Raw genomic sequence first — 25352 nt, 5'->3', positions numbered from 1 at the left:
AACATTAATTTAAGCAAGGGAAGGATGAAAGATCCAGGGAAAACAGCTTAAAAATCGAGTTCTGATTGACAATACCCTGGAGTGATTTTAGGGTAGAACAGGTTACAGTAATGAAACCCATCCTTAAGGAATTAATAAATTTAACGCATTTCTAAGGAGAAATCCAGCGCTTAGGGGCCAGGGGCAGCGGTGGCACCGCAGCCCTACACCCGGGCACCCCCGTTACTCAACCGGCCACTCCGTCCGCGGCGTTCTCCCTCCGGCGGGCACCGGCCGTGCCAGGCGCAGGACGGACAAAATTACCCCAAAACCTCCCGACCAGGCTTCTGGTAACGGGGTCTGGGGCAGCGGCTGTCGGCCCTCAGGACCCCGCTCCCCGGCTGAAGGAAGGCTGCTCGGGGCGGGGAGCACAGGACCCGCTCCCGACCGCCGGGGGAGGCGCGTGTGGAGGAATGACCCTCGGCGGGTTACCTAGGGTGACGGGGGGCGCGGAGCGGGCTCCGCCAGCCCCTGGGAAAGGCGAGGGCGCTGCGCGGCGCCAAGAGGCGGAGGCGGAGGCGGGCGGGGCAGCGTGCGGGGTGAGGAGAAAGGAGGAGGCGGGGGGGGGGGAGGGGGAGGAGGCGGGGGGGGGGGAGGGGGAGAAGGACAGACAGGCAGGCGGAGCGGGGCGGGGCGCGCGCGCGAACCCCGCCGGCCGCGCGGGGAGAGCTCGCGCCGGAGCCCCGCGCGCCGCTGCCGCTCCCTCGCGCACCCGGCCAGCAACCACTCGCCTTCGCCCTTCCCCCCGCAGCCTCTCGACTGCGCGAGCGCCAGCGGTTGCCGGGGTACCCGACGTCACAGTGCGCGGAGGAGGCGATTGGCCAGGCAGGGAGAGCTTTCCGCCTCCGTAGGACTCGCCGCCGGCGGGGCCGGGCCTGTCTCCTTCCCCCTCAGTGCGGAGCCGCCGCCGGGGCGTGCGCGGCCTCAGCGGTGCCTCCGCGGCCACGTCCTCGCCACCGCTGCCACCGGGGCGGAGGGTCATGGGCCGGCCGCGGCCCGCGCCGCGCCTCCGGCTGCTGCCGCTTCTGGCGCTGCTGGCGCTCCTGGCGCCCCGCGCCCGCGCCTGGGACAGCGGCGACCTGGAGCTCTTCGACCTGGTGGAGGAGGTGCCGCGGAACTTCTACGACTTCCTGGGGGTGCAGCAGGTGAGCGAGGGACCGGGCCCCGCCGCCCGCCCGGCGCGGCTCCTGAGGTGCGCCTCCTCGGCCGCCCTCTGCCCCGGTCCCTTCCCGCGGGCGCGGGCCTCGCCTGTCACCGCCGTCCCTGCCTCCGCCGAATATGGCTGGCTGGCTGCCCCCGCCTCCCTCTGCACTGCCGCCGCCCGGCTGCTCCCCGCGGCACACGGGCGCTGGGCACGCCGCCGGCCCCTTGCCTTCTCGCCTGGTGCTGTCATCCGCCTCCTGCCCTGGCACGCGTGCGGCTGTCCCGCTCTGCCGCTCCACGCCGGGCCCTCCCCACCCCTCGTGCCCCGGCTCCCGAGGCTGAGAGCAGGGCTCCTGTCCCTTCCCCAGCCTCTTCCTTCCCTCTGCGGGGGCTCCGCTCGCCTTCAAGTACTGTTCAATTTTTTTTTGTTCTTCTGGCCCCACCATAAATTAACCCTCTGTCTCCCACTCTATCTTTGTGTGTGCCTACTGCCTGTTGCTCTTTTGAATATATCTCTTTCTTCCAAATGAAGCTACAGCTAGACAAAAGTAGCTCATGGGCTGCTTCTGCTTCCCATACATATCCTGGGTATAGCTGTTTCTCATCTTTCCCCCATTCTGCATAGCTGCTGGTTCCTTATCTCTGTAAGATTGTGCATCACCATGTGTTGCAGCTCCTGTTTTCTCTCATGTGTGCCATGTGGTAGACTGTGATACTTTACCATGGTAATGGCTTGTAGATTGTTATATTTGTTTACTTTCCATGTATCTTGGTTATTGTGCATGGTTTTAACCTCTGTTTGCTAGGCAATTATTATAGGATTATCTTAAAGCATTTGTTATGCACCTTCGGTTAATTTTCATGGATGTGTAGTCAAGACAGGAACTCCTGTTCCAAACACTTTTATCCCATGTTTCTTTTGTATGTTTTAGATGTGACTGCTTGTTTCACTGCCCCTTGGCATCTTCAACTTGTATGACTTGTCCTGGCTCCCACTTGACGGCCTTCCTCATCTCTAGATGCTCTGCTCTGTGTGTGTTATCTCGCTTGGTCTCTTGTCATGCATCTCAGCAATCTTTTTTTCCTTTCTTCTAGTCAGTACAGTATTCCTCTCCTCAGTAATTAAATATGCAGTTCTTTATAATTTCTTACTTCACCGAGTCCCCAGAAGATATTTTGTTCTCCGTTTGTCTCCTAGCACCTCTACATTCTGGTGGGTGATCCTGCTATTCAAACGGCTTCCCTGACAACCTTAAAATTTATTCTTATGTAGTTCTTGTGGTTTTTGAGAATAATATCTGTATTTTCAGGTATGTTTCATTAGGTCTATGTCTACAAAGAGAGGGAAGGTGTTGCAATACGTAAGGGTCCTGTTTTGGAAACTACCGGCTGTGGTTGTTAGTGATAGTTGGGGGATTCTGAGTCAGTTTCATCTCTTCTTTCTTTTATTCCTCCTTAAGCATCTGGTGTTAAATGCTATGGAATGCCATCATATATACAGTAATGTAGCAAACCCTGCTACCTAAGTTTCACTCTCATGAGCCTAAAAGTCTAAGTTTTAATTCCTCAACGGCAATTTTAGTGTTAGATAATGTAGGGATACACAATTTTGTTTGTTTCAATTAGTGATGTTCAGATCCGGTATGCAACTCTTTGTTAAGATCTTCCACAATCCTTCTTTCTAGGGCTGAATCTTGCACAATAATTTTAGCAAAATATAATGCTACTTCTAGCAAGCAAATATTCTGCTAGTTCATACCTCTACTCTACTTCTACACTTAATGGAGAACTTGAATCACTTGTAATGTGCGAACAGGGAAAAAGTTGGAGGCAGTGCAACGCAAATGAAAGGAAGTTTTGTTAGTTGTAAGTACATGCTAGGCACTCATAATGTCATTATAGCCAAGACTTGAAGTGTATTAGTATTAGATGCTTTGCACATGCAGCAGAATATATCTGTGAGCACAGTAACAGAGTATGCAACGTTGAAGATGAGCTTCAATAGAAATTTGTAATCATTGGAAGATGCTGTATGAGTTTACAGGTTCTTCCACACTGAATCCTTTGTTCCTGCTGCTTCTCCAGCTCTGACATATACCTGCAGCTTCGAACAAGGTACTGAAAGAGGGTTCTGACTTGCAGTGACACACAAGGTAGCTGCAGCTGTTTAAGTGTATGAGAAGGGTAACTGATCATGTAATGGGGTCAAGGGAAGTGCACAAATCTTAGGTGTGCTCTATCCTACCTTGGATGTCTTAACACAAAGCTGCCTTTTACCATAACATCTCTACATGCTGTTTGCACATTTCTTCAGGTTTTCTGCTATTTTTGAAAACTATGGTTTAACGTAGCTTACTGGTTATTTTGTACATTGCTGTTGTTTTAGCTGAGATGCCTTTGACTAGAATGCTGTGATTTTTTGTAGTTCTGGTGCTAGTGGTTTTATTCCCTGTGCTTTTTGTGGCATTTTAGCACAAGAGGGACAGTGTGTGTGACAATCGCCTTTGTGGCTGTGCCTTTGGACTGTTTCAGAATTTTTCATTCATCAAAGCTTGCTTTCTCCTCCCTCCCCCCCTTATATTCCTCTTGGCGTTGTTTGCCTTGTATCCTGTCCTGATAATCCCTTCTTCCTTCGTGTACTTCTAGGGGAGGGAGCACTTCTCCCTTGTGCAGGATGTAACTTCTGTGTCTGAGATACGGATGCTCAACCGTATTTGTTAACAGTAGTATATCAGGGCTGCCAGATTTTTTTCTAAACATGTCATCTTGTGTTTTGAAAAAGTAGAGGGAATGACTCCAACGCTTCCATAAGGCATTAAGGCAGCTTAAGTTTTGATGGCAGAATTGTGGTACTGGCTGCTTGTTGAACCTCGTACACGATGTCAGAAGCTGATGTTGACCTCAACTGACAAGGTGCAGAAGGCATTGTGGGAAGTCCCATAGCCTTCAAGCATGCTTTGATGAAGCCTCTGGCTGCTGGATTTTTCCCTGGGATTGGAGAAAAATGACGATTCTTCTTTTTTGTTGCTATTTTGTACTTGCGGGAGTAAGGGTTTTGTGTTTCATTTTTTTGAGGGCCTTGTGGAAGCCTCGTGGCATTGTCTGGTAACTCATCCAGCACTGGCAAGGTGTTAGGTTTGAAGCTGCTGTAGTGTTTTCCAAGATTGGTGACTGAGATAGAGGATGATCTAATGGAAGTGATCTTTGTTATGAATGTGGAGTGACAGAGGAAGAGTGAGATTGTGAATGTCTTGGCTGTTAGAATAACTGTCCTTAGTGCTTGACTTCAAGGAGGGCTTGATGGAGAAATCTCACAAATGCTCACAGAATGGTTGAGGTTTGAAGTGACCTACGGAGGTCATCTTGTCCAACCCCCAAGTGTTAGGGCTGAGCACCTAGATTAAGAAGTATCTGATTTCTATACAAGAACGCTATTTGTTAATCCATCAGAGCTAATTGTAACACAGCATATATAAGCATTTTTGCATTGTTATGTTGTTACTATTGCTGTTCTGAACAATTTGGGAATTGTTCTACCTTCCTGTTTCTTTGGTGGTTCTTAAATTGATAATGTGATTAACTTGAATGGCTCATTTAAAACATTACTGATCTCAAGAAGTTTGACCTAGCAGAATGAGGAGATAAGATAACTTTTGGCTTGAGAAAAGATTATATTTCTATGTCCCCCAAGTGGTTACTGAAGAAAAATAGAATCATAAACTCTTGACAGATCAGATGTAATAATAATTTCAGTAATCACTTTGGTATAGCCAGTTTCAAACTGACAAAGGGGTCAGGACCAAATAGTATTCATCTAAAAACTCAGATGAAGCACCAGAATGAAACCAGACACTATGCAGACTCAGTAATAAAATTACCCTGTTATCTGTTATCTCAGAATGAGAACATTCAAATGTGATGTCAATTTTTTGGAAACATTCCAGGAAGATCTGGGGAGCTACAAGCTTGTATGGTGGACAAACAAGCTGATCAAGTTAATTTTATTGTCTCTTAGAGCTTTCAATAGCTGATACCTGCATAAATATGATATGCTCTGGATGAATCAACTTGGCATCAGTTGAACCTGTGGATCTCCTTGTCAAAACATACTTTTGATTATAACTGTTTATATGGCTTCAAGGGAATTACCTGTTCCTCTACTCTTTTTGGCTTGCAGTAAGGAAGACACTACAGGCTTCTGAATGCCTTTTGAAAGTTTGTGATCTGGCTCTTGGAGACAAAGGATCTGATCAAGAAATTTTTAGGAGATGTTTGTGAAGATGTGTTAAAATGCATGAGCTGTGTTGGCCTGTGCAAAGCAGTATGCTATGTATCAGTTAGAACTGAGGAATTTCTGAATAAGGCTTTGGCTTGTACTGGTAATCAGATAAAGGAGCAGGTTTGTATTGGAAGTTATGCTAGACATGTGCAGTTTATGAAAGCAAACACAAAGTTTCTCCAAGCACCCTTTGAGGTAGTAGAAGAGGCCCTGGGAATTCAGGTTCCGGAGGGAGAGTTAACATGTGGGTGGGGCTGCTGGCCACCACTGTGGATAAACATAAATGTATAATCCCCCCAAAATGTTGATGCTTATGCCTTCCTTGTGGCACATGAGATTTATGTTGAACCAGGCTCTAATCCATTCATGTGGCTTTACTGTAGAGAACTAAGAGCATTGTATCCATGTCATTGCTAGATGATGGGTTTGCTAGATGATGCTGCACCACAAAGTCAGAACTGCATGTACAGAACCTGATTTTGGTCCTATAGCCTGTGAGACACTGGAATGTTAGCAACTCCAAGAAGGTGCAAGACCTGAAAACCAAGGAGTCAGATTTCTTTGGCTGTGGGAAGCCACAGCCCGTCTAGAGGAGCTGGATGTATTGGGCTAATAGGCTCCTTCCAAGAACACTGGAACAGAGGAACTGTGTGTACCTTGGCAAGTAGTGTGGTCTGACAGGGTTGTGTCTGTCGAACACAACGTTTGGTGTTGAGGAATTGGTTATCCGTACTGTTTGCATTTCAGGGATTTTTTTTTTTTTTATTGAACTAATTCCAGACTGGCTGCATGGACTCAATGCCTGTTTGTGTTGAAGTGTGCTGGTTGTGCTCCTGGTTTTACATCTTACAGTTCAATTCTCTACAAAAGGAATCAAGTTCATCCACTCCAGGATGGCTTCGTGATATGCAGACAGTGGGTACAATAAGGAAGTTTGCTTTACATGTGCAGTCCTGATCTGCATTAAAAAAACTGAGGTAAATGCACCTTTAAGGCTATAGTCTATGGTAAATGGCTGATGCTGAATTTTACCTCTTGGCAGTGCCCTGTAAGAACGTTATCAGGAATGAGCTCCATGACAAATTGTGTGGCTTTTATGGTATTACGAGAGACTTAAGAAAATTCTCAGTAATAGATTTCTGTGTAGTCTTGTTTTATGCAAGTGTATTGATTGATGACATGGAGCACCTACATCACTGCAGTTCTAAAGTTGTGAATTCATGTAAGTTAAGTTTTTGGACGTAGATTTGGTAATGTATTTTTCAGAAAGAGTGGCAATCTCTGAAGCTGTCAGTGTTATATTGTCTGACGTTGCCGTAGTTCTGGCTGTGAATGGGTCACTGTCCAGAAAAGAAAAAAGTCTAGATAAAACTATTTTTGCTGCAGAGCTTTTTGGGAACTTTGAGTACACAGAGTGGTCCCCTCAAGTAGGAAGAGGCGTGTGAGGGAGACCTGTATCTATGCAAGGAATGCTCTCAAGTCCTCAGCAAGAACAGCCTACCTGAACCTATACAGGTCTTCCGTCTTCCCTGGGAGGCAAGGTGCACGTAAGGAGGACAAGGAAGGGGAAATAAGGACGGATAGCCCAGAAACTCAGCAATTTTCTTCTTCCCGGTGACAAGCTGGATCATACTGCAAAGACTTATTTTGGTTGCTCTTCTAACGCTTAAGGCTGTTCTCCTCCCTGCTGCTTTTTAAGGTTAACATATAGAATGGCCTGGGTTGGAAAGGACATTAAAGATCACCTAATTCCAACCCCCCTGCCATGGGCAGGGACACCCTCCACTAGACCAGGTTGCCCAAAGTCCCATCCAACCCGGCCTTGAACACTTCCAAGGATAGTGCATCCACAGCTTCTCTAGGCAACCTGTTCCAATGCCTCACCACCCTCACAGTGAAGAATTTCTTCCTAGTATCGAATCTAAATCTACCCTCCTTCAGTTCAAAGCCACTACGTGCTCTTGTAAACAGTCCCTCTCCAGCTCTTTTGTAGGCCCCTTTAGGTACTGGAAGGCTACAATTAGGTCTCCCCGGAGCCTTTTCTTCTCCAGGCTGAACAACCCCAATTCTCTCAGCCTGCCTTCATAGGAGAGGTGCTCCAGCCCTCTGATTGTCTTCGTGGCCCACTTCTGGACTTGTCCAATGGGTCCATGTCTTTCTTGTACTGGGGACCCCAGAGCTGGACGCAGTACTCCACGTGGGGTCTCATGAGAATGGAGTAAAGGGGGAGAATCACCTCCCTCGACCTGCTGGTCATGGTTCTTTTGATGCAGCCTAGGACGTGGTTGGCTTTCTGGGCTGGAAGTGCACATTGCCGGCTTATGTTGAGTTTATCATCCAGCAACGCCCTGAAGTCCTTCTCCTCAGGGCTGGTCTCCTCAGGGCTGGTCTCAATCCATTCTTCACCAAGCCTGTAGTTGTGCTTGAGATTCCCCCAACCCACGTGCAAGGCCTTGCACTTGGCCTTGTTTAACGTGTTCAATATGTGGGTACAGTGTTACTAAAATTGTATCATCTGGAAATATTTTAGAGAAAATCTGGGTTGGTAGTACTGCTTCAGTCTTCCAAGCTTTGGAAGTATTTGATCTAGTGAGATAGAGCTTCACGCACAAGCAGTTATAACATCACTTTTTCAGATGATTGTGTCAAAACTATGAGCTGTAGGCATTTCTTGCTTTGTTTTATAAGATTGTTTTGTCTTTGCATGATAAATAGGATATTCACTGTGACCTTCAAAAGTCTTGTGCTGTGAAGTGAGATGGAGCCATGTAGCAGCTTGTATCTCAGTTACCCATGTTTGAGGAATCAAAGTTGTTGGGCTAGTGTTTAAACATCATGTCTAATGATCTATGCCGATTTCAGGATTGTTTTCTACTTTTCATGCAAAATATATATTAAGCAGTAGTAGTGGTAGTTTTGGAAGGCATTAAATTTTAATGCACTGTCAATCACAACAGCAGAGTTTCAACTTTATTGCACCGAAGTGTGAAAAATAAGTAACTTCTGTGATACACAGCTAGATGATAGTAGCAGACCTTTATTTGGACAGTGAGGGATCTGAGTAATTCCTGAAACTGTACGTTTCTTTTAAGTGATGGATGAGGGAGGGCTTCTTAAAAAAAAAAAAAAAAAAAATTACAGTTACAGCCAAAAAAGTCCCCCAAAGCCCTCAAATATATACTATCAACAGTAATAGACTCCATTGCACTAGTTCAAACAAAAATAGCATTAGAAAATCCAGATTTGTTTCTACTGGCTTTAGCTGTAATCTAAGTTCATTCCATAAAAGTAATTGTGTGTTTTTTCTCAGTATGTTATTGAGACATAATTCTGCATCCCTTCATGGTTTTAAACTTCCTTTTTGAGTCTGTTACTTATAAGTTATGCATGGAAGTGAGATTTCCAGCAGTTTTGGAAACTCTGCTTTTCATAAAAAATGCAAATTATTTAAATTATGTGAAGTCATTGTTGAGATTATTCACTTGGATCCTATTGAACAAAGTTGTTCCAAACTATAGGTTAGTTTAATTGCTCACAAGAGTCCCCATAAAGAAACACTTACGATAACTGCTCAGATTTGTAACTGAGGGTGGTGCAGGATATGGGTTTTCATGTGTGTGTTTTGGTTTTGTTTTTGCTTTTTTTTAAGTGCTGAACTTCCAGGTAAGCTGCTGATACACTATGTAATCCATTCTGTAAGTGCTCTGACACATATAATGTATGCATAATGTTCCCTCATGTTTTTGTTCACAGTTGCTGCATTTAAAAATGATCAAGACATCTAGACTTGTAAAACTTGTATTTTCCATAAAAATGGATTTTCTGTATTGTTTCCTATTAAATTTCTGCTTGGATGTTGTCCAAGAAAATCCAGGGTGTTTTTGCTTTCATTGTTGGCTCCTTTCTTAAAGACACAAAAGTGTTTCAGAATCTACCATTTTAAGTAGTTTTAAAGACACTTACTGTTAACTTTCTCTGACCGTTCATGTAATACTTTCCTGATTTCTTTCAGATTATATTTTCTTCTTTCTTGCTGTGTAGAAGGACATATAGCAATAGGAGATGACTATGTTTGGGAACCCAAGGGAGCTAACAGTATGCAAAGTACTGTGAAAAGGATAAAGCAAGCGGTCTTGAATTATTTTTCTTCTGTCTGCAGTAGCAGTAATGCTTCAGCTCTTCCTCTCTATACTTCCCACTTCATTAATCCTTTAAGGATGTGTCTGTAATAGCTTGATGTTCAAATTGCAGAAATTCAAAATGAGCAATTTCTTCCTGGAAGTTTTGTGTTTGATCTGTAATTCATTGAAGGGAGCGACCAGTTTCTTGGTGAGGAATGGTAGGTAACCTACGTTGGTGGCCTCTGGTGCTTACACAATGCTGTATGTTTTATGTTTGTTTCAAATTCATCTCCTTTGCTGAAGTTGTCATTATGTGCCTATGTTGGTGTCATGGTTTAATCCCAGCCAGCACCTAAGCACCATGCAGCTGCTTGCTGGCTCCTCCCTGGTGGAATGAGGGAGAGAATCAGAAGAGTAAAAGTGAGAAAGCTTGTGCGTTGAGATAAAGACAGTTTAATAGGTAAAGCAAAAGCCATGCACACAAGCCAAGCAAAGCAAGGAATTCATCCACCACTTCCCATCGGCAGGCAGGTGTTCAGCCATCTCCAGGAAAGCAGGGCTCCATCATGCATTATGGTTACTTGGGAAGACAAACATCTTCACTCCAAACATCCCCCCCTTCCTTCTTCTTCCCCCAACTTTATATATTGAGCATGACATCATATGGTATGGAATATCCCTTTGGTCAGTTGGGGTCAGCTGTCCCGGCTGTGTCCCCTCCCAAATCCTTGTGCACCCCCAGCCTACTTGCTGGTGGGGTGGTATGAGAAGCAGAAAAGGCCTTGGCTCTGTATAAACACTGCTCTTCCCTGAATTATCAACACTGTTTTGATGTGAAATCCAAAACATAGCCCCATACTAGCTGCTGTGAAGAAAATTAACTCTATCCCAGTCAAAACCAGCACAGTTGGTATCTAAAACAGCCACATAATTAATGTAATGTGCAGTTTTGTAAATTACTTCCCAGTGGGCTTTTTACTACTTGACTGCTGTGGATTGTGGTCATCGTGTTTGTCTGTAAAGTTGTGTAAAGAAAAATCTTAGAGGCAGCCTTAATTTCATTCTGTTGAATGATAAACCTTTCATGCTCCATCTAGAGTAATTTTACAGTTAAGGTTAACAAGGTTTTCTAATCAGATCTATAGAAAACTATAGCATTAGGGGAGATATTTCGAGGTATCTGTAGTGCTATTTTAACTTTAAGTACTTGGTAAAATTTAAAAAATAAAATTCAGCATGTAAAACGTTCCTCAGTTGGGTTGGTGCTCCTTGTGCTCTCAGCAGAGCCAGTAACAAAGAGCCTGTGGTGCTGTTGCGCAGCTGAGCCAGTAAGAATGAAAGCATAAGTGATAACAAAGGGTTTTTCTTCTATAAGAACAGGTCTGATACTAAAATGAATAAAAGGGGGAAATTAATCCATATCTGAAAATGTTTGGGTTTTCTACAGCATCCTAGTGGGCCAATGAAATTCATGCAGCCTATGAAGACCTGCAGTTTTGCTTTTGATTTGCTTGTTTGTGCTTTTGCTTAGCCGTATGCTGTGCCTGTTAAAAGTTTGCTTCTCTCAATTTTGGGTTCCTAAACAGTAGTATATTTTTTTCCTGCAACTTAAAATTGTTTTTTCTCCCTAAATTATGAGGAGATTTTGGGTTCCTGGGTTTCTTTTGCTTCTTGTTTGTTTGTCCGTCAGCCTTGTTTGAATGTTGCTAGCTCTGTATAAAAGTGAATTGTAAACTGTCTTATGTATGTAGCAATGTGTTGTACACATGGTGTATGTTACAGTTATGCAAACAATAACATAGTTTGAATGTAACACTTTAAACCAGGGTTGTATATTAATTCATCTGATGGGTTGCTTAAATACAAATATCTTAAATGACCTGGCTCGCAGGCCTTAAACTGTTCTTCTTGATGTCAAACAAATGAGCAGTGGAATGAGAAGAAAATGCATAAGCAGTCCCTCATCTCTACTAGATCTGAAATTCTTCATTCTCAGTGTTAATCTGGAAAATTTGCAGAGAAAACCAGAAGATGCATAGGAGCTGTTGAAATAAAGTTACTCTGCAATCTTTCTCTGACTAAAGCAAGAGGGAAGAACTAGGGGAGTCTTGCTTTTATACAGGGGCTGTAATTCTGAAATGCTGCTGTCTCCAACACTGTAAAGTGTTTCTGCTTGTTGAAGGAAGCATTCAGTGCTGATGAGGACATGAGAAAGCTGTGAAGTAGCATTGTTGCACTGATTTGGGGTGAATAGCTTCTCCTTTAGGGGGCAATATTTATTTTTTTTTTACCTACCCCTGAAAATATTGTGAATGATTCTGCAGTCTCATTGATCAATGTTTTATTAAATTTCAAACTGATTTAGATTAGCTTTTTTATTTAATAATCACCATTTCATAGTTAGTGATTACTATAATATTCTTTTATGGGATATAAATGCTGTGATGGGAGAGCAGAAGAGCTGTGTGACAATTTCGTGACTATTTACAATCATATTAGTAATTGTTGTACTGGATGTTGTGTCTAACAGTGGCTACTACAATGTTACAGTAGAAAATAAAAAAAAAATCTGTAAAATTTCATCCTATATGAAAGCCTCTTCCCATTTCGTATTAGGAATTACTTAAAATCTTATTCAATGGAAAGGAAATCTTAATCAATTCAAGCACTTCTTTCTGTTGATAAAAAAATTTGAAATAAACTTGTTTTCCAACCTGAATCTACCTGTCTGTTGAATAGAAAGTATTTCTTCTGTCAATTGTCAACCCATGTGTAGTTTCTGTTCTACTGAAGTTTTTTCTCTATTTCTGTCCAGTAGCTTTTCAACACTACAAGCTAACCCAGCAACATTCAAAACAAAATAGTGAATTTGAATGTTGGGATGTATCTGTTGAGAATAGTATTTCAACTGTTGAACTACAGATTGAGGGTATCAGCCAGACAGTCGTCTCTTGCAGCTTACAATGGTGAAAGAACTAAAGCTCTTATGTACAACAGTTATGTACTATATTTAAAAATCAGGTATAACTGACTGACATTCATGTTCAGTTACTTAGTACTGAGTTCCCATGCTGGAGGGCACCACCATTTAGTAAATCTTTTTGGCCTTGGTGTATGCTAGTTGAATGATTAGGTGCTTAACCAGAAAGGCGTGTTAATTTTTTGGGGAAAAAATAATCCAATCCTCTGCAGGATAGACTAACCTATTAATGAGTTATTAGCTTGTTGATTTCCTCAGTCATGATGATTTATGCCTTTCACACACTTATACTTACCTTTCATACCTACAGATGAATGTGATTTGTAGACACCGTAATTTTCTGGTGGACGTGCAGGCTGTTGGTCAGTGAACTTAGATTTAAGGAAAATAGCTGAAGTAGATTAGTAGCTTACTGGTTTCTAGGGCCCTGTGATTCATTGGTTGAAAATCACTGTCTATCTCCATGTAGTTAGATATTCTTTTGGTCACTGGAGATACCTACTTCTGTTTCCTTATTAAATTGTTATCTCTTCCTTAGTGGTGTCATGCAGTATGGCTTCTGCAGAGGATTTAATTTTTGGATAAACATGCATCAGTTAAGAAATAATGTGATTTTTTTTTTTTAAATGTTGTTTGCAATTGAGAATACTAAACACCCTTGTCTTGTCTTGATTGCAAATGTTTAATAATAGTTTACTATTGTATCTCAAGCAATGGATCTTGGTGTCTGTGAGGGCCTGTTTCCATTCCCTAGTTGTCTTGGCCTCCAGTTAGGGCACCCCACTATGTCATCCGTCAGCTCCTTGGATGCCTTCAAGGAGTGCTAGATGCTGTCAATGTGCTCTGGCTGGTTTCCACCCTGGTTTCTTGTTGTTTATATATTTCTGTATAAGCCTTGCACTTCTTTCTTAAATAAAAATAATAAAAGCCAGTGGCAATAGATGGTGTTACTTGCGGAGACCATGTGGACCTAGCCATGTTTTGTAGTCCATTTGCCCCTGTACCTCTCAGCCCCCACAGTTTTTGATCAGTGATGTTAAAATGTGCATTCCTGGTGGTGCCTTTCAGTCAGCTGTACAGTGGGTTTGGAGAATTGTCAGCAATGTGTCTTGGATCAGTTGATGGTTTGTAATTGCCAGCTCCACACTCTGCTGTCTGTAGGCATGGTTTAGTTTAAGGCGACAGTCTTGCCTATGCTGAATTTTAGCTCTCATTTTTTTGCTAGATCACTCAGTTTGGCATTCCCTCGCTAGTGTCTGGTATCTACCCAAAACATATAGTGTCACCTATGAACTGTGAGATTTCACTGCATGCTCTACTCTTCAGGCTGTCATTGAAAGTGCTGAATAAAGCCAGTCCCAGCACCAATCCTCCAGCAGACCTTTCAGCTGCTTATTCTCTGCCCTGAAAACTGGCCATTAAACCTTGCTTTTTGTATCCTGTTCATTAATTTTCTATTTGTAAGACTCTTTCCTCCGATCCTGTGGCAAGTTAGTTTCTTTGATAACCTTTGGTGTGGAACCTTGTCAAAAGTTTTTCAAAACTGGACTGTGCTGGTCTGCTGGACCTCCTCTCTCTAGCCTTACTGACGGGTGAGTTGGTGAGGCAGGGTTTCTCTTTGCAGAAGCCATGCAACATCCTTTTCTAACAGACCAAGTTTATCCCTGTCTACAGTGGCTTTATTTTTATAGCCCTTACTGTCTTTAGTAAGGATGGATGACTAACTTCCTGGTCTGTAATTCCCAGGATCTCTTCTTTTTTTTTTTTTTTTTTTTTTTTTTTTGTGGGTGGTGGTGGTGTTTTGGTTTTTTGTTTGTTTTGCATGTGTGGATGGGAATCACGTTGGCAGCCTGCCAGCTCCCTGGTGGCCGTTTTTTGCAGTACTGGGTTACCTTCCTCACCTGCAAGTCTGCAGCTTGGTATTTAAATTTCATTCAGCAATCTCAGGTGAAAGCCGTGGTCCTGGCAACTTCTTAGCATCGAATTTATCTGTTTGGAGTAATATGTCGGTATATTTATTTCAAGTTGAACTAGTTTCTCTTGACCTGTCTACTGCAAAGAAGGTGTTGGTGTGGGAATCTCTTGAACATCTCCAACAGGAAAGACTCATTAAATAAATTATTAAATTGCATGGCCGTGGCTTTATTCCTGAATGAAACTTTTCATAGTTGCATCATCAAGCCTTGAACTAAGATATCTGGAAGGAGTTCAGGAGTATATCATCTGCTTCTGGTCGCTTTGCTTTAGTAACTAGCATTAAGCCTGTAACATCTCAGTCTTGGACAATAGTTCTTTTTTCAGAAAGTAAAATGGAGGGCTTGGGTTGTATTACTATTTCTGTTAAGACTTGAGGGAGAGTTGGTTTGTGTTCTCCCCCCTCCCTTTTGACTTCTGGTATCTTTATATCATAGTAATTGTGTGGATTTATTAATTCCCCAGCAAGGTTCTTGCTGTGATGTACTTAAGTTTATTATTTTGGAATCAGCGAGATTATTTTACTCTAGTTATCCTAATTTTGATGGTACCACTTACTAGCAATGTCTTTGCTCATTGCTATTAGTTTAAGCAAGATCTTGGTTTTGCTTTGTTTCAGTTATAGAAATCACTGTGAAAACTTCAATTTTTATGTTTTCTATTGAATGCTAACATTGTGAGGAGAAAGACAAGACAGAGTTTTATGAAATGCCCTCACTTCCAGAAGTTTTTAAAAGAAACTTGCTAAAATAAATGTTGCAGCAGGGAACTTGTTTGAAATGCAGGAACTTGAAGTGAATATACTAAAGCTAAAAGTTGTATTGAATAAAATGTATTGAATTTCAAGGCTGTAGTACAATTCTTTAGTGTAAAATCAATTTTCTTTTTCTGCTAAATAGAGTTGATCTGTTTACTGTTCAGGGGCCTGATAAACTCATACTTCTAGGTACTGTGTAAAGTAATTAAACTCTGTATCTAATCCTACCCGTTGCTTCCATGCTGTGCATGTGCCTTGACTAACGTCAAAAGATGTGAATTTAGGGTAGACTTGGCCCTTTGCTAACATATACATATCTGAAGTGGTGCCCTGAGAAATCAAGTTCGGGAATCCAAAGAAACAGTAACTAGAAAAACGTACGGGGGTAATGACAGACTAAATCAGTCTGCATTTTCTGGGAAGTCTAGTTTCGTAGGTACGATGTACTGGGTGCACAGTGCAGCTGGACAATTTCATAGGAAAGGTATTGGTGGGGAATATTTATTATTTTGAGCCACCTTAACAGGTAGGATTGTCCCAGGTAGGCTTCTATTTGTCATAGTGTGACAGCAAATTGCAATATATAGATGCAATTAAACATTATTTAGTGTTGCAGCTAATTTTTGTCATGCATGTCTTAACTTTATCTTGATTTTTGGGTAAAACCATAACGTTTAATTCTATCAGTCTTTGAAGATGTAAGTTTGAATAGACTGTATTTAAATCCAAAATGTTTAGGTAATGCTACATTCCCCTTACAAAAGGGATAGAGTTAGAGAGAAATGCACTTGAAGTAAAAATCATACCCTAACAATACAGAACTTTAATCTTGATATTACACTTCCTATTTTGAACCATGATGTCTTAAAATTTTCAGTACAAAACATTTGCTTGCATTCATTTTGTAGTATTTGAAGTCTAGAAAATAAATTGGGACACCATTTTGTTTTAAAAAGTGCTCTTGCATAGATTGCCATCTTCAATTGCAGAATGTCAACTTCTCTTGTAAATGTATTTGTGAATATAAACACTGCTTAACTTTGAATATGGAGATCCATGTTTTCTTTCTAAGATCTAATTTCACTTGCCTTTTATGTGTATGCCTTCCTCAAAGTTCAGATTTTTAACAAAAAAATTTTTTTTTTAAAGAGCTGTTAACAGGAGCATGGTATCATCTTAAATTTCTGACCTAAAGAAAGCAGAAGGCTGTAAAATGCAAGTTTCTTCACTTCTGGGATATGTAAGATGCATTCCCATAGCTTCTGTGCTCTTCTCTAACAGATTAACTTGAAGACACTGTCATTGAATTAATGGTATCCCATTGTTATCAGGGTATTGGTTATCCTGTCTGCTGTCATGAGATATGAGAGCTTGACCTGACAGTTGGTTAGACGTGATCAGATTGATACTATGGCCAAGAAAGACAATACTGGACTAGGTTGGTTTCTAAAATTGATTTCTCAGTCAAGATAGAATTGTATCTTGATCAGGTATTCAATATTTTGCAGTCCAGCTAAGACAAATATACAGAGTACTTCCCATTCGAGCTGCAAGAGTAGAACTTTCTATTAGCATAAAACCCAACACCCTCCCTGAACTTGCACAAGGGTTGCTTGTGGAGTCCCAGACTGTTTGGCTGCAAATCTTAAAGTACCACCTATATTGCAGTCATTTCCATTCTTCACCTGAATATCAGATTCAAAGCACAATTTAGTAAGATAATTATTTTGGTTGTTCTTAAGGGGTAGCTTGCTCAAGCAGAGGTGCCTTTTGGAGTCTTCACTGGGGGGGGGGGGCGGGATAAAAAAAATCCACACATAGAAAACCCGCCACCCCCCCAAAAAATTTCCTATTAATGGATTTAGGCATGAAGGTAAGAATGCCTAAAGGGATAGTATTTGGTATAAGTTGGCGAAGCTGGAAAATAATGATAGAACTCTCATGGTAAAAACTTGGCCTTTTGTCCAGTTATATAATGAAACCAGCATGCCATTTAAAGATGAGATGGTATGAGTCCCGAAGTGGTGGTCAAAAGGAGGAGGAAATACTCCCGAAGGACATTGATTGCTCAGATACCCTAAGAATAAAACATGTCAGAAAACCAGTGTGTTGTGAAATGTGGGAATTAACTGATTCCCACATCTCCCTGCGCTCCCCTGCCCTCCCCCCCACCCCCAATATTTGCTGGTTTTTTGTGTGACTAAAATAATATACAAGTTGCTAATTCCTGTGCTAGGAATTAGGAATCTCTATTGTAAGAGTAGTTGAGATAATTGTTTGGTCTAGAAAATGCTGTTCTAACTCTCAGCCCAGTGCTTGTGCTGTTCGATCTGTTGAACTTCAGTAGTAACAGATTGATATGCTGGCAGTAGGCACCTTGAAAACAGGACTCCTTTTCACAAGGATCTGTCTGGTAATGACTTGGTTAGGGAAAAACATCATTACAACAGGTGAAAAAAATACTCTAGATAAATTATAGTAGTGTAAAATCTATCACTTAGTCAAGTGACATACAGTGTGGGGTAGCGCTTTGCTGAGTCCCAACATGCTGGCAAGAGGAAAACCAGGAGCATTTAGTGGAGCCTGTGTGTGCTTGGAATGGCAGGTTGCATTCCTTTGAGTCAGGGAAGTTTCTCGTGGTCACTCCTGCGGATTGCCTAACAGGCTCGAGCTGTTCTGTATTAAATTTTTAAGGTAAATATTGAATTGGTGATTTTAGCAAGAATTATTGCATGTGCTCTCGTATAAATGTTCTAAAATTGTGTTTCGTTTCAAGCATCAGTAACATGGAAAATGTACTGCTAATATAGTCCAAGGAAAGGAGCCAATCTTCAAAAGAATCATTGCTGATCTTTTGATGACATTTCAAGTTGCATCTTGCTTATTATGCTGTCCTTTGATTTCTGTTTAAGTTGGACCTTGGCAGTTTTATTTGCATAAAGTATGAAAGCCTACCGCATTTTCTTACAAAGCCAGATCCAGACAATGTTTTGGATTAGTTGATCTTTAATTTCTAGGCCATAGCCTTCCTTCTAGAGTCCCAGTGATATTCCCATCTTGATAAAGCAGAGCAAAGGCAGGTTTCCTTCCAGCTACTACTAGAATAAACACCTGTGGTCCAAACTAGGAAGTAGGTGCTTGCCGTAGACTTCCTGCATAGTTTATTCTAATTGCTCTTTGTTATTTCCTTTACCTAGAAAAGATGCAAACGAATCCTCAAAATGAATGACCTATGCTGATTTTTTTTTTTTTCCCACCTCTTTGGTCTCTTCATTCCTCTCTAGACTTCATAGCAGATCTGTTTAGACCTGCCTACCAGGACTTCATTATCTAGATTAATATTTAGCAACAGGTTTACAGTTTTCACTAGCCATTAGCTCACTGGGCATCATGGAAAATTTTTTTGCCTTCTTCCTCCCAAACTAAATCCCTGTCTTCAAACTGTCAATCCTAGAATAGTGATGGAGAACAAGACAGTTACTTAAATGGCTTCTTGTTCTTTGCTATGCCTAAAGCTTTATTTTTCACCAAGACAGCGTTGTTGTTGGGACTGCACTGAGTGTTGCTCTTTAATGAGGGCAGTATATAGGGTCCCTGGTGGCCGCAGCTGAGAATTGCTGAGCTGACTGTGATGCTTGAGTATTGTTAGGGCTTTGTAAAAACATCTTAGGAACCTTCTGCATTGCAGTTCACAGTGATTGTCCATGCAGCCCCTGGAGCTAATAATTATTTTCCCTTCTTTGATGATACTTTCCATGGCTTTTGTGCTAGGTTTTTTTTTTCTGTTCTAATTTTCAGGGTCTGAAAGAGTGAACAGTCTGACAGTCCTCTCTGTCCTCCTTAAATGTATAGTGTACTTTATCCTCTGATTCCTTTTTTTTTTTGTGTGTGTGTGTCCCCTCGTTAAGAACTATAGTTATCCATCAGGGATACTATACAGGGTTATCTGCAACTTTTAAAATACCCTTTCTCTGGTTACTTTTTCTTATCAGGGTATTCAATACATCCTTTTGAGAGATCTGCAATCAGCTTGAACTACATGTAATCATGTTTGGGAAGAAAAACTAAGGATTTTTATTTTTTTAAAATCTCTAATGTCTTCTATTTCTGTTTGTCACTCTTAGTCTTGGAGGTCATCTTTCCTTTTTATTGTGTGGTTGGTTTGTTTGTTTGTTAAATGTATTCCTGCTGCCATCAAATTTTACTGTGGCTTTCACTGTTCATCATAAATTCAGTCCTTTCTTTCAGCTCAGGAGCTAAAGTGGCTGTATGCACCCTGGTTAACTTACATTTCAATTACTTCAGGAACAGCCTCTTTGTCTAATCCCTATGCTTTCTGTAACTAAAATGACTGTCTAAAATTGGTTTTGGCTTTTCAGTTGGACCTCAAGATTGAATTGCCAAGCAGCAGGCAGTTAGTGTTGCCTTGAGCTTAAAGCTGCATGTGGCGTTAGGCTGCACGTTACAGTTCCTCTGTATGTTCCCTTTTTTAATTCTTGCCTTTTTTTTTTTAATCCTCACATACTTTAGTTATTGTTATTGGGTTTTGGTTTGTTTTTTGTTTTTTTTTTTTCTTGTTCACTGATTTCTAGGCCCTTTCTGTTCGGTTTTTGTCTCTTACTCATATAATTTCTGAAGATCCATTTTTTATTTCTGTATGTCAGTATCAGTCCTATCTTCCTTTCCCAGTGTTGCAGAAGAAATAATTGTCCTAAGTTTCATAATATATACTTTTATTATTTGTGGCTTTCTCCAGACATTCTTGAACAAACACTTGATATGGTCTCAATTTCAATATGTAGGTGTTACACCAATGATTATTTTGAAGGAGGATTTTTCACAACTGTGTTTGAAAATTGCTGGTCTAGAAACAAAGTGTCCTTGGATGAGCAGGCTTGGTTCCAGGGCCAAGCAAACACAGAAGTCAGATCTTTCAGGCTGACCTTTTCCAGCTGGAAAGTTTGGCTATCTGGAGATTGCTTTCCCAATGGCAAAGTTTTAGCAGACTGCTTTGTGTGAGCCTGCTTTTCAGCAGAGAGCTGGCTTTGCTCAGATAGAAGTAGGTAAGCAGCCACCCAATACTTAGTGCAGATTTAATTTGTGGACTAGTAGATACAGGATTTGATAGAAGTAGTTCAGTAGTTCTTTCCTTACCAGTGAAGTATTGTTAAAGCATAAAATATCTCTGGTGTAGAGAATATTATTTTTTCTGTTCATCTAAATCTGATAACTGTTCCTTTTTCCATTTTCTAATTTCTGTAACAGAAGTCGAATTCCTAGGCTCCATTGCATGTACTAATCACTATTCTGTCTAATGGGACAACACCAAGAAATCTTTGTATTTTATCTCCTGTCATGGACAAAATACCCAATTGGAATAACTGCTGAAGGGAAAGTGTAGTGAAATAAGATTGTGTGTGTGGAAGAGCAGATAGAAGCAGTTAATGCAGTTTCACTGTATGTATGCTAGGAGGTATATTTCAGAGGTGTTCCTAGTCATGGTGAAGACCTTGTGGGATTTCTGGAATCCAAAGCATTTTATGTGGGAGTGATGGGCGACTGTGGGAGTAGTTGTACTCTAAGTCACTCAAGGGGTTGAAATTGAAGTAATCAAGGTCTTGCAGCCTGGCTCCATTCTGCTGTTACTTTATTAGTTCTTTTTCCTATTTATTTGAATCTAGACTGTTTCCCAGGTTTTTTTGGTGTGTTGCACGCTTGTTTCCCCAAAAGTCACTTTGGACTGTGGAGCAGTAAGACTTCTCCTGACATAACAAATGTCCACAGTTGATTACAGCTGTGGAGTGCAAAAGGAGAGACTGACATAGCTGGTACTTGCTGCATTATATCCTGCTGAAGAGATGGGCTGCTGTTTCACCCTTTCTTTTGAGATACTGCCAATAGGCAGCACTAAGTCTGAGGAGACGTTTGTGCTGTTCCTTCTAATTAAGTTATGGAATTCCTCCTAATTGCCAAATTCAATATTTTTGAAGTGTTAAGCGTTACATATATTATTGCTTAAAAATTCTTTTATTGTGATGCATTTTTGTTCTAAATATAATGTTGAGAAATATGGATGTAGATTTTTATTCTGTGCAATCCGAAGTAAAAAATGAACCTCACAAAAAGAGATCTGAAACCATTGCTGAATTTATTGTGTGAGGCTTTGTGGTGCTCTGGAGTAGATGTACCAGAACTTCAAGGAAAAGCACCATAAGGATTTTCAGTATTTATAGTTGTCTCTATACCATACTGATCATTTAATCTGATTATTGAGATTGTACATTTTTAAGTTCAGTTTTGGTTTCTTACCACTTGATGGCAGTGAAGGAGCTAGTGTTGCCAGGCAAAGGTTCAGGGCAAGAACCCATTATGAATAACAAAAGAGGAGGTACAAAGGAAGCCTCTGACATTTAATATTGTTCACATTTCTAGGTGATATTACATATACCACAAATGACAGCAGAAGAAGAAAAGCCTCTAGATGGAGCTTCAGTACTTCCAATGGGGGAGAGATTTTTATACTCAAGTGGTTTGCTCCTATTTATAATAATTATTTCAAACAACAACTTTCCTATTTAGGAATGGATACCAGACATAATCAATAAGTAATATCAGTGCTTCTTCTGTTATAAACGTACTATACTTCTTGAAGAACAAGCAATTCTGACATTTTTCTCACACCTTCTGTTCAAATCCTACAGCCTCTCAATATTCTTAGGAATTCCTAGGTATTGTTAGAAATGCGTGATGTAGATTTAGGATCAACATAATTTTTCAAGCTTTTTTAAAAAAAGCTAATTGGATTTTACTGGTGTACCAAAAAGAGAAACTTGAAAAATACAGTCAAAATTGGAAACTGCCTTGCAGTATTTACTGTTTTGCATGGTCTAGTCCCAGTGAAGAAGTGTTTGTTATTACATTAAATATGACAATGCATGGACGTGTGTTTAAGGCACTTTATTAGTGAAGGTTCTTTTGCACTTCCTACACCCATGTACACCTCTTGCCAAGCTGGTATGGGGAAATGAACCATATAATGGCCCTGCTATAGTAATTGGCTCCACATGGGTGGACTCTAGTGCACAGACAAAACCTTATTTGAAGTAATTGGTGCTTTGTGTAGGTACAAGGGTCTGTGCATGCAGATTTATTTTGGATCCTGGGTCAAACCTTGGCATTAGTAAAGGTTTCAATTTCATGCAGTGTCTTTGACATGTAAGTGATTTTGAATGAGTATCAAAAACATCCATGCAGATGATAGCAAGCAACTTGATTGAACTTGTTTGTTAAAAATACACATAGCTAATAGTTTGCAGTTATATTTTTGATTGAACACTAAATAAAGAACTTGGCTTGTTCAGTTTTGTGAATGTATAGCCTGTTACTAATTGTAGAGAATATCGAAAAAGTTTGCATAATTTTAAAATATCTTAATCATTAACAGTATTATGCTAGTTCTATAATAGGCAGTACTATATAAACTCACAGCTGAAAATAAGTGACATTTACTGGAGCTATCAAATATTTACTTTGGTTTCAGATGCCATTCTTATTTTTAAAAAGCATTCTTATTTTTAAAAAAAGATTGAAGTGTATTATTTCTAGTATTAGGTGGCATCTGTTAGTCTAATTGACGGATTGCTGCTGCAATATAATGGCAGCCAGAGCATACTTATTGGGGAAAATTCAAGTTTATCATATCAAATAATTATCAAATACATATTCTGTCTAGTGGTAAAAAGAAAGGGTTAGACGACAGTGTTGAAGATAGTGCAGTGTTTAGAATGATTGTTTCGGCCAGTGGAGACTCATTTGCTGGAAATGCGCTTGTGAGGTTATAATTTCTTCATCTGTGGCATTAGTTCATCATGTGGCATAAAACAGTATTGAAATTAGTTTCTTGTCAATGCTGTTTTAACTAAGATTTGTTAAAAAAACAATAAAATTTTACTTCATTATGTGATACGGGTTGGTTGCATTTATTTTCATGTCAGTGGAGAATCTTAGCTACTGTGGTACAATACAATTTTAAGAGAACCTAGTGTGAGCTTTTCCAGCTGCTACTAGTTGATTTAGGGGAATTTAAAATTTGAAAGGTACAAAGAAAATTATCACAGCATTTGGAACATGAAATCAATTTATATTAGGAAGTTGCTGTTAATCTTGCTCTGTTTGCTTGCCAGGCTGAACAGCATAATTGCCAAAAATCAGATATGGGAAGAATAAACATATTTGTGCAAAATAAATTTTATTCTTCTAGGTGATTGTCAAGAATTTTAGCAAATACAACTTTAAAAAAAAATCTGGTTTGTTTGTTTTGTTTTGTTTTGTTTGTTGTTGTGGGGTTTTTTTTCCTTCCTTCCGAGATATAAGCTTATCTGGCTGATGGGCAATTTATTCATTCAGAGATTTATGTTATATGACTGCATTGTTAAATCTTGTTCTTCAAGAAATCACTTTTTATTGGGGGGGGGGGGGGGGGGGGGAGGGAAGGATGTGGGTGTAATGCAACTCTTGCGCTTCCTGGAGGGTAACTAGTTTGTTCTAAATAGTTTCTATGTTAATCATTGCAGTAGTAGCAATTCCCCAGAAGCAATGTGTTGTTTTTATTTCTCCTTATCTGGTTAAGAGTTGCAGATGATAGTAAAGGTCTCAATTTCTAGGTTTCATCTCTGTTAAAGTCAGAAAATTCATATTGATATTTTAAAAATCCTTTGGCTTTTTTCTTTTACTGTGCTAACACTTGGGGTTATTTTTGCCCTGAAATTGTCTCTTAATGTAAAGATATAACTAACTTTATCATTAAAACTTTGAGGTTCTTTGATGGCATTAAAAAAACGGTGGCATTTTTATTTATCCTTGACTGCTGAGCAAATCTGAAACGGTTACTTCCTGTTTGGGTTGAAGAACAAGTGAGTTCTTGGAAAAGGCATAAAATTGCACAAATAAGCAACCAATATGTGGAGTAAATTTCCTTGAATATTCTTGGATTCGCTACTGATGTGTATTTTGAACAAAGAATTAATTCCGTATCTGTAAGCAATACTTTGTCACTTAAAAGTGAAAATGCCTACCAGAACTGAAGACTTGATACTATTGTGGAGTTCATTTTTACTGTAGTTTACTTTTTAATAGTGATGGAAGTGATTCACTAATTAAAACTACTGAATTAGTGAAAATAATCTGAATTTTACCTCCTGCGGAGAGATCCTCTAAACAGTTTTATTTTACTTTATTAGAATAATAGAATCGTAGAAAAAAACTGATAAAACTGATCATATAAAACTGTAATGATTAGTATTTATTGTTGTAATGTTTAGTGAGAACAGGATAAATAAATATGAAGAACTTAAAATTGCTCATAGAATTAACTCTTTATGTTTTTGTTTTATTTTCCCTTAAGAGAGACTTTCAGAATTTGAATTTCATTGTGTTGCAACTCATTAATGCAGTGAGCAGCAAGTTTTTTGTTTGTGTGCCCTTATTTGATATTCACCTAAATTTCAAACCCAATTAAAGATTTCTGGAGACTCATTCAGTAAAGAAGTTGTTTTATCACTAAAGCTTTTTTACTTCTTCTGTCTGATTTTATTCATACCTACTGTTAATCATAATAATGATTAACTGAACAAATATCCTTGACTTTTTGTCTCTTAAAAAGTGAAAAGAAAAATATTTTTTGTATAAATATTGATATGGGAATATGGAAACTAATTTTAGTTGTATCTTGGTGGACTATATCCCAATTTCCTTTTGTCGTTTCCTCATTTTTGAGAGCTGCTTCTCTCCCCTAGATTCCCGCTTGGTCTTATCTAACATTATTAGTTGAAAAGAGATGGGTGATAGCGAAGACTTATAAAAAATTTTGTTGAAGTCTTTCAGGTGAAGAACATTACATAAAGTATGTATGCATATAGATTGCAACCTATGTGTAGCGCGTAAAGTCTATCTAAATTAAAATGATTATGGAAATTGCCCTCATTTCAGTTTTTCAAGGAACGCTTGCTATGCTAAGAATCCTTTATAAACAAGACTCTTTCATGCAACCCTAGATCAATA

General features: G+C 40.2%; 1 protein-coding gene across 1 annotated transcript in view; it reads left to right on the top strand.

Annotated features, from left to right (window-relative positions):
* Nucleotides 1-697: 697 nt before the first annotated feature.
* The window catches only part of DNAJC1 (DnaJ heat shock protein family (Hsp40) member C1), a 111657-nt gene continuing 87002 nt past the window's right edge, over nucleotides 698-25352 (top strand). Inside the window, exon 1 of the mRNA XM_054816802.1 lies at nucleotides 698-1184. Coding sequence (XP_054672777.1) covers nucleotides 1020-1184 — 165 coding nt within the window. The 5' untranslated portion in view covers nucleotides 698-1019. The remainder of the gene's footprint in view (nucleotides 1185-25352) is intronic.

The sequence above is a fragment of the Grus americana genome, chromosome 2, assembly GCF_028858705.1.
Source record: "Grus americana isolate bGruAme1 chromosome 2, bGruAme1.mat, whole genome shotgun sequence".
NCBI classification, from domain to species: Eukaryota; Metazoa; Chordata; class Aves; order Gruiformes; family Gruidae; genus Grus; species Grus americana.
The sequence above is the reverse complement of the archived record's forward strand: the minus strand, read 5'-3'. Positions and strand labels throughout refer to the sequence as shown.